Genomic DNA, 14,261 nt, shown 5'->3' with positions numbered 1-14,261 from the left:
AATAGCAAGGCAGGAGAGAGAAACAGGCAGGCAGAGGATAAATAGGAGAAATCTAAGAGAAAAAAAGATCTGGAAATGAGAGAGGAAAAAGGAGGTCAAAGAATTTTCCGGGGGGGGGGGGGAAGAGACTATAAGGAAAGAAAGGAGAGAAATCTGTAGACTTACGGCCTTGGACAGTCGCCTATTTCAGGGTGGCTGGTGTGAATCGAGGCCCGTTATCAGTGACAGTACTTTCTTCTAACAGCTATACAGTATCCTAGTCCGCTGGCCAAAAGGTACAGGCCTCTGTCAGATGGTGAAAGCCTTGTCCTTGAAGTATTGTACATGAATGGCATCTGTTAGTTTCCACATATACCTGAGTGTATTAAATCATTTACCCAAATCCCCATAATAGTCACTATCTAATATAGAAATAAAAGTTTAGAGATGCCAAAGGCATAAAGCAGTCAGAATTATTTCAAAAGTGGTCTGGATGGCTCAGCAGTTAAGAGCACCGACTGCTCTTCCAAAGGTCCCGAGTCAATTCCCAGCAACCACATGGTGGCTCACAACTGATGTGAGATTCCCCTCTGTATGCTGTGAATATGTTTTATTACCACTGGTTAATGAAGGAGCTGCTTTGGCCTATGGCAGGGCAGAACAGAGCTAGGCGGGCAAACTAAATGCAGGAAGAAAGAAGGTGGAGTCTGGCTATTATATTTACAGGTAGGCTACAGCCTCATGGTGATACACAGATTAATAGAAACGGTTAATTTAAGATGTAAGAGCTAGCTAGGAATATGCTTAAGCTACTGACCAAACAGTGTTGTAATTAACATAGCTTCTATGTGATTATTCAGGTCTGGGCAGTTGGGAAACCAAGAGTAGTCTCAGTTTACACACAACTATCTGTAATGAGATTTGGCACCCTTTTGAAGAAGAGACCTGGTCAGCTGTCCTCATCAATTAGACCATGAAACCCAATATGGGCAAGTTCAACAGAACTGCCATACACAGGCCGCTGATGCATGCTTCAGCATTGCCAGGGCATAAATTTCATTCATTTCTCTAGAGAAACAGAACCAAAAAAGGCATTGCACTAAATCATATGACTATTGTGCAAGTATATATAATATATACATATATATGTGTGTGTGTATATATATGGCATTTATTAGCTTGGCTTGTGGGCTCTGGTCCAGCTAGTCCAACAATAGCTATCTACCGCAGGGTTGGTAGGCTTTAATGCCAGTGGAGGAATAGATTGGGCAGCCAGAGTGAGTTCAAGAGAGCGAGCTTCCTCCTTCCCTGTCATTTATACAGGCTCTCACCAGATGAAAGGTGGATCTTCTTACCTCAAAAGATCCAGATTAAAAGTGGGTCTTCCCACTTCAAATCCTCCTCAATTTCTTTCTTCAATGCCTTAAAGTTCTTGTCAAATAGATCTTTCACTTCCTTGGTTAGAGTTACCCCAAGATATTTTATGCTGTTTGTGGCTATCGTGAAAGGTGAAGCTTCTCTGATTTCCCTCTCTGCTTCCATATCCTTTGTGTATAAGAGGGCGACTGATTTTTTGGAGTTGATCTTGTATCCTGCCACATTACTAAAGGTGTTTATCAGCTGTAAAAGTTCTTTGGTGAAGTTTTGGGGGTCACTTATGTACACTATCATATCATCTGCAAATAACGAAAGTTTCACTTCTTTCTTTCCAATTCGAATCCCCTTGGTCCCCTTATGTTGTCTTATTGCTATTGCTAGAACTTCAAGCACTATATTGAAGAGGTATGGCGAGAGTGGACATCCTTGTCGTGTTCCTGAGTTTAGTGGGATGGCCATCCCACTTCAAATCATTTAATTAAAAAAAAACAAAACTCTCAAAGGTGTGCCAGCCGCTCAGCTTTATGTTGATTCCAGGTGTAGTCAAGCTGACAACCACGAATAGCTATCACAGGTGTAGTCAAGTTGACAACCACGAATAGCTATCACAGGGTCAACCATGTCTCCTACTCGGGGTATTTAGATGTTTACAAGAGTTGGCATAATAATTCTGCAATTTCAAGTCCTTGACTGATTTTTCCTAGAGTTCTATTGCTTTGTCCTACAGTGCTGCCCTTGGGGGAGGGAGCGAGCAGGCCCAGGGTCAACAGCGTGGGCTCTGGCAGACAAGCTGAATGCAGCAGGCTAGTTCATTCAGGAAGGGAAAAGCCTCATATACCCTCCTCTGCCCCGCCCGAGGAAGGGGAAGCAGCAGCACTGGCACCAGGCCATCTGTCATGGCGGCTGGGGACCGGTTCAGGTCCTCCTGTCTCGTGGCTCAGCAGCTGTTGCTGGGGCCCCTGGCAGACCTAAGTTGGCTCATTTTTTGGGAAGTAAACGTGCCACAGGTTCAGATAGTCAGTTTAGTCTGGTTTAGGCCGGTTTAGGCCTGCTGACCCCCCCCCCCCCGAGTTCTTTTTAAATGCACATAGAGAGGCATCAGAGAACCTGAAGGAGTGGGTTCTTTCCTTCCACCATGGGGAATTCTGGGATGGAATTCAGGTCTCTAGGGTTGACAGCAAGTACCATAGCACTGACTCAGCATGCACTTGAGGCGTCAGAGAACCTGAAGGAGTGGGTTCTCTCCTTCCACCATGGGGAATTCTGGGATGGAATTCAGGTCTCTCGGGTTGACAGCAAGTACCATAGCACTGACACGGCATGCACTTGCATTTCAAAACACAAGAGGCCTTAAATGGCCTAACGAGAATTTCTTCTACACTCTCTGCTGACTGGGAAAGGTTCCAATCAACCCTCTTCAAGGAGCTGAGGTATTCTTGAGTCAGAAGTTCTTAATCCTTACTCTAAAACAAGTTGAAAACAGACTTAAAAGTTGGCTGGGAAAGGGAGAATCCATTCACCTCAGCAATCTGGTCTGTGGGAGTCTACCCTTACTCCAAGAGATAATCACACATACATGCACACAGAGGCAGGACTGAATAGACTCAGTGGGTCTAAAGAGAGAAAACACGAAATAGAGAAGAAAGATGTGGGCAGGGGAATGGGGAAGAATTGAAGGGGAAAGAAAGAGGAGGAAGATTTGATCAAAGATTTCATTATATGAATGTATGAAATTATAAAACAACAAAAACAACCCATTAGAAACAAAGAGAATGAGATTATAGATCTGATCTACTTCCTGTGTCTCCCAGTGCATTAGCTCTGGTTAGCCCCCAAATGGGGAATAACTGGTTGTCCTGATGATACCCGATCACTGTGTGAAGCGAACACAGCAAGCTCCTACTCCATCTCCCAGTTCAAAAAATCCATTTAACATATTTTCTTGAATAGAGGTATCAGATATTAAACTGATCAGAACAGATACCACACTTGTGATGACATGGATGGACCTGGAGAAGTTTGTACGTAAGCCAGGACAGTCACAACATAACCCATATGCAGTGGCTTGAGTAGTCACTCTTACAGAGCAAACGGTATTGACCTGGATTGGGGGACGAGTGTGCTTCACACCAACGCTGAATTTTAACTTAAAATCGTTTTAGGTGGTATATTTTGTTCTACATTTCTTATTACAACATACAATTGCTAAGACAAAATTAAAGACTCCTTAATTTTTTTCCTTAAGCACTGACCCAGGAATTTCCTAATTTCTAGCATAAAAGACTTTGGGTTACCGAAGACTAGAAGCTACTGTGTCTCTTCCCTGTCATGTACTGTCTTAATCCCACAAGAGCAGGGTCAGGGCCTGAGCTGTCGTTCCTTTTCCCCACACAGCCTAGTCGCAGCCTTCTCAGGGGCACACTCTGTGCAGGCCTTTCTACCCCGTCACTCTCAGCTTTGCCCTCCTGAACCCAGGCAGAAGTGGGCCTCGTGGCCTTGGGACCACAACTGTGGCAACACGGAGGTGAGTTCAGTGTCAGTTGGAACAGTATTTACCTTCAAGTCCATGGCAGAAAGTAATGAACGTGGAGTCCCACCCACCCCACAATTTGCAGATCCTGTACAGAAAAGGGCTTCCCTGCTCTATTAAGAAAACGAAAAAACAGGAAGACTTGAAAAACCCATATGACCATGCCCATTATTGATCAAAATGCAAAACTAAATTCTACTGGAAACAAAAGGGAAAAGAATAAAAAGAAAGGGAGAGAACAAAAGCAACACAGGCAGGCAGAACTTCCTCTCACTTTCTTGACTTCTTCAAACAGATCCAAAACTCAGAAGAGTATGTAAATTCCAGTTTATTGTAGGTCCTCTTTATTTACAGTACAAGTCTCTAAAAGGCTAGGGTTATCTTTAAATAATATGTCAATCATATAAAACAGTTTGGAAACAAAGTTAGAGAAATATATACATTTCAATACACTAAGTACTTTTAATATTGAGTTTTTCATATTAAATTAGGAGGCTACTGTGATTTACAATGTTATTTCTTATGGTTTAAAACCTGTTGAAAGACATTATGTACATCTTCCTTTATAAAACTGACAACGCAGCATTAACAAAACTGCTCATGATTATAATTTTCATTTTTTCCTATAATACACTGCACCCATTACAAAAACAACCAAAAAAGGGGGGGAGGCATTGCACTAGATACTTTGAATACTGCATAAGTCACTTTGAGAGCATGAATGTCCTGGTCAGACTTCACCATGCTCACGGGCAACAGTTTTCACACTGGAAACTCAGCTAACTTTCTACAGGCTAATAACTCTCCTTGGCATTTCCAAGAAGCCCACTGCTGATAGATAAAAGGCCGAAACAGTCAGCCACAAAGCTGTCACATGAGCCAATGCTGATCTGAATGACCCTGTTATTTATACTGATGCTTAGATTTCTGTAGGACTTAAGAACCCACAAAGCACACAGGAGACTACAAAGGGGCTCACAACAGCTCACTTCTCCTTTCTTCCCTCAGGCAGAGAAAAAAAAATTAAGCCTCTTCTAATTTTTAAACAAAATTTTATAATATCAAAAAGCTTCACATTTATAAATAAGTTTTTTATACAAAGCAACATGTTGACATAATTCTCTCATGTTACTATCAGTTACTTTGGAATTCATTTTATAGTCTGAACATGAGATTTCTTCCTTATTCACAGCTTTTCAACATTAAAAATTCTTTGGGCCATGAAAGGAAGTTGAGGAGGAAATCATTCATTCAATTGAAAGCATTTGAAATACTGCATAAACATACATATCCTGAATGCAAGCAGCCAGGAGTCACACACTTGTATCTCGCAAGACAGATCAATTCTGCAATTCTCCTTCATTAACACCAGCCAAACATTAACTTTAAAAGGACAAGTCAAGCTTTCAAAGCAACAATCTTGCCTTAGAAAGTTTAGTTACCAAAATACCAGAGGCAGCAATACTTTAAAAAGCAAAATTGCTTTTCAAGTCAGGGGCAAGAAAGGATGGACACACCATTCTCCTGTCAAGGGTTACTGCCCTCCCTGGAGCTCAGCTATGTGCACTGAACTGAAACCAAAAAGAAAAACAGAAACAACCACACACAGCAGGGAAAGGCATCAGTATAGTCCCAGAGGAAGTGGGGAAGACATACAGCCCTAACCAACCGGACAGAAAGAATGAACAGAGCTGGCATTTCAACCAGACACGAAAGCCTTTGTTTCTGGATGCACAGAAGTAGCATAGAACACAATCTTCGTGTCTGTACAACTCCTTTACTGACCTTTAACATCACAACTAGACTCTCCAGTGTTTGGTCCACCTTCACAAGGAGCAGATACAAGACTGAGAGGCTGAGGCTTAACATCGTGTAGACATACGTCCTTATTCAACTTGCTATGAATTCAAAACTAAAGCTCTCAATAAACAAATAGCTAGCTACCACTTCACTCTCTGCAGTAAACTTGTCAAACGTGTGCCTAGTTCAGGTGCAGACTATTCTATGTAACACAATACATCCAGCCTCTTTTTTTTCTCTGAATATTGATGTGCTATTAGAGGAAGTTTGAAAAAGTTGAATTACAACTTTATAAATGTCCAAATATCCTTGTCACATAAAAGCCAAGAAGAAATGTTCACATATTTTTTATTATTTTCTGGGGTGAAAGCATCTCATAGTTCAGGATTCCTAGTCACTTAGACAAGACTGCTGGTTAGTAACATGGTCCTTAAATAGGAAAAATTTCACCTCTCAGCATTTCTCAGCAGAACTGGTCAGAATGATAAAAACTTAAAAGTGAGAATACCCACAGTGAAACCTTTTAACTTTATAGATCCCACTAAACTGCTAACAGTGTTGAAAGATACTTTACCACTATAAAACAAAACAAAACAATTATTCCTTCTCACTCAGTTTTTTAGATTGGGTCTAATCTATCTTTTATTATCAAAAAATCCTTCATTATTAATTATTCAGTTTGGGATTCAGTGACTACAATTCATTTCCTGTTCATTCTGTTTCCCCAAAATTAGAGAAAAATCCAGACTATAAATGCACATGCAGGTTAAGTGCTGTTTGGTACATTACACAGAAGTCTTAAACAAGCTCCTTAAAGTGCTCTAAGAAAGGCTTTAAAGCTAATGGTTATAGGCTCTTACCACCCACAAAAAGAAAGATGATAAAGCCTCAAATACAATTAAAAACAAGGTGAGCTGGAGAATACAGAGTATGACAGGATTCCCAGTTTAATCAAATTCCTAATAAAGCAAGCACCAATCTTGGCAATTAGTGGAGTAAATAAGAACTTTCCTAAATATTTCAGAAATTATAAGTACACACATAGGAAACATAAAATGAACTAAGCAAGTCTATAAGTCTCAAGGAAAAAGTGTCAAATGTGATGTCAGTGAGGCACAGTCTATCAGACACCTACAATCGATCAGAGAGTCAAGATCTACCAGACAGTCACAGTCTACCGGACAGCTACAATCTATCAGATAGTCAAGGTCTACCAGACAGTTACAGTCTACCAGACAGCTACAATCGATCAGAGAGTCAAGGTCTACCAGACAGTCACAGTCTACCAGACAGAGCTTTATTCTTTAAGCAATTGAGTTAGTAAACATGACAACTCGATTTCTTCCCATACACACGCATCTCCAATCACAGCCCCTGGAGAAGAACCTGTATTTAACTCTGTAGAGTTTCCCACTTTACAGGCAGCTAATTTCAAGTAGCAGAAGCAAAGTACAATTCACGGAGCTTTTACCCTGCAGTTATCAACAGTCTAAAGAAAGTCTATGGGCAATCACAGAACTGAAAGGTCTTTGTGTTCAGTGATAGATGAGACAAAGAAATAAACATGTCATACAGCTGGGTCTCTTGCTCAGATCCACGTTCCTTCACAGTCTACTTCAAATCATCTGCAGAATTTCAGCAATTCAGATCCAACCCTGTCCAGTGGTCCGGCACCATAAGGAAATATTTGTCCATTGCTTCACAAAATCTAGTCCTATACAACTCTGGAGAGACCACAGTTGGCATTTTACCTAAGACAATGAAAGACAAAGGGAGGAATTAAAAAATTAAGTGTATGAGCATATAAAAAAATCAATCAGGCAACTGAATTAACAACCATGAACTGCTATATGCCAAAGCACTCAGGGTATCTGCTCTGATATCTGCCACAGGTAGAGTCTTTCTCAGATATGAGTTCTTCTCCTCTTAAGAGAACAGATACCTAAACTCAGGAATGAACTAGAGAATCTAGAAGATACCAACTATTAATTAAGGTCAATCATTTATTCAGAATCTCTAGCTTTTAAAAAACTTCTTACTTTGAAAAAAATGTCATAAATCCAGTATTTCCCTACTTACATACATCTTCACATTAAAGTCATTTTAGAAAAATCAAAGATATCCACATTAATTTTTTGTTTTACTTTGCATGTAGAGGGGGGTCTTCCATACCAAAAGCTGGCCTTGAACTCAAGATGCTCATACCTCAGACTCCAAAGCACTGGAATTATACCACCATGCCTGGTAACCATGTTTCTTAATTATCCAAGCAATATGTGAGGACAGTTCAAATAGTAAACAAAGTAACATTTTCTCACCTTGTCCTCCTAAAATTCCTGTTGACTTCACCACCATCTCAAGCTTTTTGTCCCACGTAAATGTTCGAATATAATCTAGGGATGGAAAGAGGAAAACACGAGCAGAAGAGCTGTTGTGAGTGTAAGCCAGAACAGTAGCAATGCCTGTCACAATGTCCACGGCACCACTGCTAGTGCTGCCCAAGCGTTGTCCCCACGTTACTCTGGTTAATTCTTACAGCCATGACACAGAGCCTCCTTTTCAGGCGATTGTCATTACCTTTTAATTTATATACTTTTAGAAATGAAGAAACCGAATAGAACAGACTAGAATGAAAACTTGTTTGTTAACTTTGAAATTATAAATGAAAGCTTCCAAAAGTATTCAGTGATTATGATACTAAGCCAGTTCAACAGGCTCTCTGAAATTTTACTCCAGTTTTAACCACAAGCTATAAACAGGGTACAATTATTGACTTACCTATGATTCCAACTACCAGCTCATTGCTAGTGTCATCTCGACCAACCAGCAAAGAATAGTCTATAATGAGGTGGCTTGAAAGGAAATGGGCGTCACTATGGATGGAGGTTCTCAGCACAGATTTGGAATGGGAACGAATATACAGAGGGTTGTCACGAACCATCTTTAGGAGGTTTTCATCCAGCAGAACTACATCACAACTCTCTTTCCCAGTGTCAGTTTTTACATTTCGATTCCTAAGTGAACCTTTCAAATCAAAAACCTACCAAAACAAAAATTCTTTATTATTTATGTGCAAATTTGCCACTACAATTAATTAGTGCAATTAAAAGACAAAAGATTCCTTGTAGTTACGATTATAATATGTCCTTCTAAATTTTATTTCAAAATTTAACTTTATTATAACTATAAGTAATTTAATTATATATTTAGTTATATAAAATATAACTAATTTAATTTATAAGTATACAGTGATATAATTATGTAATACAAAAAGTACATGGTATATAGTACATTAAATTCATGGTGACACAATTATATCATATAAAACAATATACTGACACTCAATTATTAAAACAGTTCAGAAATAATCTGTCAATTTAACCAATTTAAAATATATTAACAAGTTTCAGATCGTCCAATGGTATGAAAGAAGACTTAGCAAACTTAAGACATTAAAACTCTATACAATCACTACAGGCAAGGCACAAGTGAGAACATAAATTTCAGAATATCTGAACAGTAGGAATGTCAAAGAACTGGACGACTAAAACCAGTCCACCCTAGAGTGTGTTCTACAGACCAGCGCTAGCCAGTCAGTCCTGGCTCATGAAGATATTACAGCTAGTAGCAGAAGGTAAAGGCATTAAGCACCCAGTGTAGTTCAGTCTGTGTTATTCTCAGGGACACGCTGTCTTCACACTAGAAGGAGGTCAGGGAGCACCATGAAGTCTAGACTAGTGCCTAGTTAGCGGCGGCAGGAATGTCACTCTCACATCTGGACCAACATGAAGTCTAAAAGCAGCAAGTGACTGACAGGTGCTCAATCTCTGTAGGGCTCAGCTAGTTCTATTTTAAAGTTAAGACGGTAGGAGGGCATCTGTCTTCTTAGTCCACCAGCTACCTGATTCTAAAATATGAAATGTTAAATTTTAAAATGAGATATATACCAACTTTTCTTTCTTCCAAAAGTAAGTCAAATGTGCACAGGACTAACGTAAGATGTCCTCATGGTCAAATGTGCACAGGACTAACGTAAGATGTCCTCATGGTCAAATGTGCACAGGACTAACGTAAGATGTCCTCATGGTCAAAGGTGTCACACAATGTCCTCACCTGTGCCATCTTTCTCCCATAGAAAAGATTTTCCATGACAAGGAGATCTAACTTCTTCTCAGTGTTGTTTTGAGAGTTCTTATAACCAATTCTGTAAACTCCAAGAATTTTGGCCAAAGCAGTAGGCCTCTAGTCAAAAAGAGATCAAAATAAACTATTACCAAAATAAGATTATCTCTAAGTCATATAATATCTGGTTTGTCCATGTAATAGCCAAGAATGGTTTTCTACTAATATACCAGGAATAGGTACTTGAAATTCTTCAATGTCAGAAGCTGCATGCCAGTAACAATAGTAGATCCTTAAATTATACAAGATAGCTAGTCCTTCACAGCTGTTCAAATTCAAAAAATTTATCATCACATGAACATTATTTACCCTCATAATCTGCAATACATTATTACTTGACAACAACCATAAAACCCTTCATAATTCCTTCATTAAATATTCATGGTCACTGATCAATGACAAGCGAGCAAACCCAAGCTACTGTTTTGCTATAAGGAAAGTACCTCCTCATTACTCAACAAAAATATTATGTCTTTAAATGGACACCTAATAGTCTCATATTTTATATTAACTTACATATGTATGTAGGTATGTACACACCAACCAAAAGCTAATTGTTTAAGGTTACAGGGTTCCTCAATGGCAGAGGTAGGGAAAACAGATCTCTAAAGACTCTGCATTCCTTCACATCACAGTAGAATAAAAGATTCCAGGCACGCCCCCGCCCCCCGCTCTTATCTTTCCACAGAGAAAGCTTTTTGAAGCCCAATGCACTGTAACTGCAAACAAGATTCAGGATTTCTACCTTTTGCTGGACAGCATTTGTGATGTAATTGAAGTAGTGTGGCGCAAAGTCCAGGAAAGACTGAACTTCCAGACGAGGCATCTGCTTCAGAATGAATCTATCATCTATAGGAAGAAATCCACATTTATTCATCACAATGCATATTGTCTGCTATAAAATGAAAGAGCAATCACTCCAGAGAACACAAATCACTTGTTTATTTTCTGTTTCAAGGCTTTTTTTAACCACACTCTGAAAATTTTGATCAGAGAGCAATTACCAAGTAATTAAAATATTCAGAGTCCTAAGGATTATATGGACTAAAAACACCCACTACTCAAATCTACCCTCAAATCTAAATTCATAGCATAAATTCATTTATTTACTTTTTATAACTCTCAAAGAATGCTTATTAACTCCACTGCTACTTCAATAACTCTTGAAAGTCATTAAAGTTTTTATGAAGTCACAAATCTATACTGTCTTCAATAATTTTGTGTTCGGAGAGTATTATGTTATTAGGTAAGCCTATATAGGAAAGAACTTGGCCTTTGTATATTCTGGCCAAACATCTCTACTGTTCCTTTTCTATCATCAGTTCTATGGCACCCAACTGAGTTTCCCCCAGGCTGTTTGCTGTGGTCTGAATCTGAGATATCCCCCACCAGCCCCATGCTTTCAAGCTTGTTCAGTCCGCTGACCCTGCTATGGAAGGGGTGAGACTTTAGGAGACAGGCCTAGCTGGAAACAGAGAAAGACTTTTCCTCTACCCCAGCCTCACTTTCTGCCTCCTGTCTGTGATGATGTGAGTGGCTAGCAGCCACCACATCTCCCTCTGCCAACCACTCAGGAGCTGAACATGAACTGAAATAAATCTGCCCTCCCTTAGGCTGTGTCTGCCAGGCTTCTGGAGTGTAGTTATAGACAATAACCAATGAAGTTTCCACATAGATCTGAAAACTCAGACCATGTCTCAGCCTATATAGTCTTTGAAGATGTTATTACTCTTCTCAGGAACAGAAAGAACCTAGAGGACTTTGTTTGCCAACGGTGAATATATAATGCCCACTTCAAGTGTGGCATCTCAAGGCAAAGAACAGCAAGTGTTTGCACTAGTGAGTAAACAGAATTACCTTCCGTGGCGTAGAATGCAGCTCCTGACTTGCCTCCCCGGGCCTGCCAGGGTGAGGAGTGAGAAAGGGAGCGTATGAAATCTTCCTCACTGCTCCCCAGAACCACCTCCCGCATCTTATGAAACTCTCCCGCGTAGTACAGCCGACAGTAAAACTTGGCATTTGCATCCGAAAATTCTACAAAGAGTTGAAAAGATTAAAAAGAAAAAAAGGATATAAACAGAAAATTTCTTACCTCTCCAAGTACCAAACATAATGAAGTAAAAATCTGGCCAATCACAACTGTGTTGTGTCAAGCTTCATCTATCGGAACACCATCTGACCATCGACTCTGCGCTCTGCTCTGCTTTTACACGGGGACTATATTTTCTTCACTGCATCTCTAGAGCAGTTCTTAAACGTCAGCTCCTATGAGCACATAGCCATATGGCAGTGAGGACTGAAACCAGGGCAAAACATGCTGGGCGAGCATGTCATCCCCACCCCAAATAAACACTAATGATGTCAAGCTCTGCACCTCTCAACTACATAATAAGAAAATATTTCAACTTTAGAAATTAAAGTATAATTTATTATAAATTACAATTTAAATAAAGAAAATAAATAATACAGATTTTATAAATTGAAAACTCATACCAATACCTAACATTCATTTAAAAAAACTCAGGACATTTATCTAGAATGAAGTTACACATCTTGGTTAGACAAAATGTTAACTGCACACTTACGAAGTTCCACATGAGGATTTGTGAGCTGTTTTTTCTGTGTGTCTCCTCCATCTACCTCATCTAAAAGATTCAATATCATTTATAAAAGCAAAGCATTAGACTTCATTTTGTCCTTTTTCCAAATATAGCAACAAAAGTTAGCAGATTAATAATATAAATATCCTAATCAAATCACTATAAAATATGCATTAAACAGACAAATTATGTAAATGACTACAATAAAAATGCATGCTCTATCCTGGGATTTAAATATTTCAGATTGGATCACTTTTCTTACATATAAGTGATTTCTGTGACAGCAATACAGTAAACTCAAGCTTTTACACCAAGAATTCCCAAGGCTCTTCACCCCTGTTTACGAAAGATTTTTTTCTAGGCGCATATATATATATATATATGCTTCTTTGATATATTAAAGTCTTTTCTTTTTTTGCATTAGACTCACCTTTCTGGCCAGATCCACTATGTTTACTTTAGTATTCAGGCATCTGTAAGGCTTGACCTTGGGATATACGTCCTCAGCTGAAGCCACTATAGGCATCTCCTGTGCACATTTACTGCACTCCCTTTAAAAAGGGCCCTGCCCACCTCCCATCTCGCCCTCTTTCTCTCTGTCTCTGTCTGTCTCTCTGCTCTCTCTTCTCTTCTGCTACTGTCCCCAGAAGCCGGTCTCCCCGTCCCCTGCCTCCTTTCCCATCCACTGTCCCCCAACAGAAAGAATATCCCTCCCTCCACCTGAGTTCTCTTTCACGCCACTTTTTTTTTAAAATTACAACATTTACTATAAATACGAAACACATCCTAAAGTCTAAAAGAACAAACCATCCCCTAAGTCTCACATTTCAGAACCATTTATTAGGCTTCATATCCCTTCATATCCCTCCAAGGAGCACAGTACAGACACCTACAGACCAGCAGTAACATACAGAATATTAAACATGTAAAAACAATTTATCAGTTGCTATGTTTTTGTTTTGTTTTTCTTAGTTTTGAAATAGGGTGACCTAAACTGGCCATGAACTTAAAATCCTCCTGCCTCAGCCTCCTGAGTGCTAGGATTATATCTGTATACCACCAAGTCAATCTGCAGTTTTGATTTTTTTCTTTTTTATATACAATATATGTTGATCACATTCTTTTCCCTACCCCAACTCCTCCCTACCCACCTGACTTCAGCTCTCATGTTCTTGCCCTCTTTCTCAAAAAGAAAAAAAAAAGAGATGAAAGTCAAAACAAAAATCTAAGAAGACAAAAAAATCCTAAGAGAAAATATGCACACATACAAAAACAAAACAAGCCGGGCGGTGGTGGCGCAAGCCTTTAATCCCAGCACTCGGGAGGCAGAGGCAGGCGGATCTCTGTGAGTTCGAGGCCAGCCTGGTCTAAAGAGCTAGTTCCAGGACAGGCTCCAAAGCCACAGAGAAACCCTGTCTCGAAAAACCAAAAAAAAAAAAAAAAAAAAAAACAAAACAAAACAAAGAGTCTGTAATCTGCTTTCTGTTGGCCAATTACTCTTGGGCATGGGGCCTGCCCTAGTATGTGGGTGATAAACCCAGAGACACTCCATTGGCAAGAACTGATTTTCCTTTCCCAGCAGGAATCAATGACTAACAGTTTGTTGGCTAGGAAATAAACAGCCATCTTACGGGACTGGGGAAGAAGAAAGCATGTGGAGGAGATAATGGGTAATGAAAAGATGAATACATGTTATGAATTATGTTTACATGTATAATGCCACTGAGCCCTTAGAAGACTTTGCTTTTGCTTCTTTATAGGTATGGACACTAAAGCTTTCTGATTCTAGCACA

The 14,261-nt window shown here is 39.5% G+C and overlaps 1 protein-coding gene and 1 pseudogene across 6 annotated transcripts in view; both read right to left on the bottom strand.

The window, feature by feature from the left end:
* Nucleotides 1-3,190: 3,190 nt before the first annotated feature.
* On the bottom strand, nucleotides 3,191-3,361 carry LOC142837228 (U2 spliceosomal RNA; annotated as a pseudogene).
* Nucleotides 3,362-4,196: 835 nt separating this feature from the next.
* Nucleotides 4,197-14,261, bottom strand: part of Pikfyve (phosphoinositide kinase, FYVE-type zinc finger containing) — a 90,094-nt gene continuing 80,029 nt past the window's right edge. For all 6 annotated transcript variants that reach the window (XM_075952028.1, XM_075952027.1, XM_075952030.1 and 3 more), the window contains 7 exons: nucleotides 12,454-12,513; nucleotides 11,726-11,902; nucleotides 10,614-10,717; nucleotides 9,800-9,928; nucleotides 8,465-8,726; nucleotides 8,005-8,079; nucleotides 4,197-7,437 (listed from right to left, as the gene is read on the bottom strand). In XM_075952028.1, the coding sequence (XP_075808143.1) occupies nucleotides 7,322-7,437; nucleotides 8,005-8,079; nucleotides 8,465-8,726; nucleotides 9,800-9,928; nucleotides 10,614-10,717; nucleotides 11,726-11,902; nucleotides 12,454-12,513 (923 nt within the window). In that variant the 3' untranslated portion in view covers nucleotides 4,197-7,321. The remainder of the gene's footprint in view (nucleotides 7,438-8,004; nucleotides 8,080-8,464; nucleotides 8,727-9,799; nucleotides 9,929-10,613; nucleotides 10,718-11,725; nucleotides 11,903-12,453; nucleotides 12,514-14,261) is intronic.

Source organism: Microtus pennsylvanicus, chromosome 17 (assembly GCF_037038515.1).
Source record: "Microtus pennsylvanicus isolate mMicPen1 chromosome 17, mMicPen1.hap1, whole genome shotgun sequence".
NCBI classification, from domain to species: Eukaryota; Metazoa; Chordata; class Mammalia; order Rodentia; family Cricetidae; genus Microtus; species Microtus pennsylvanicus.
The sequence above is the reverse complement of the archived record's forward strand: the minus strand, read 5'-3'. Positions and strand labels throughout refer to the sequence as shown.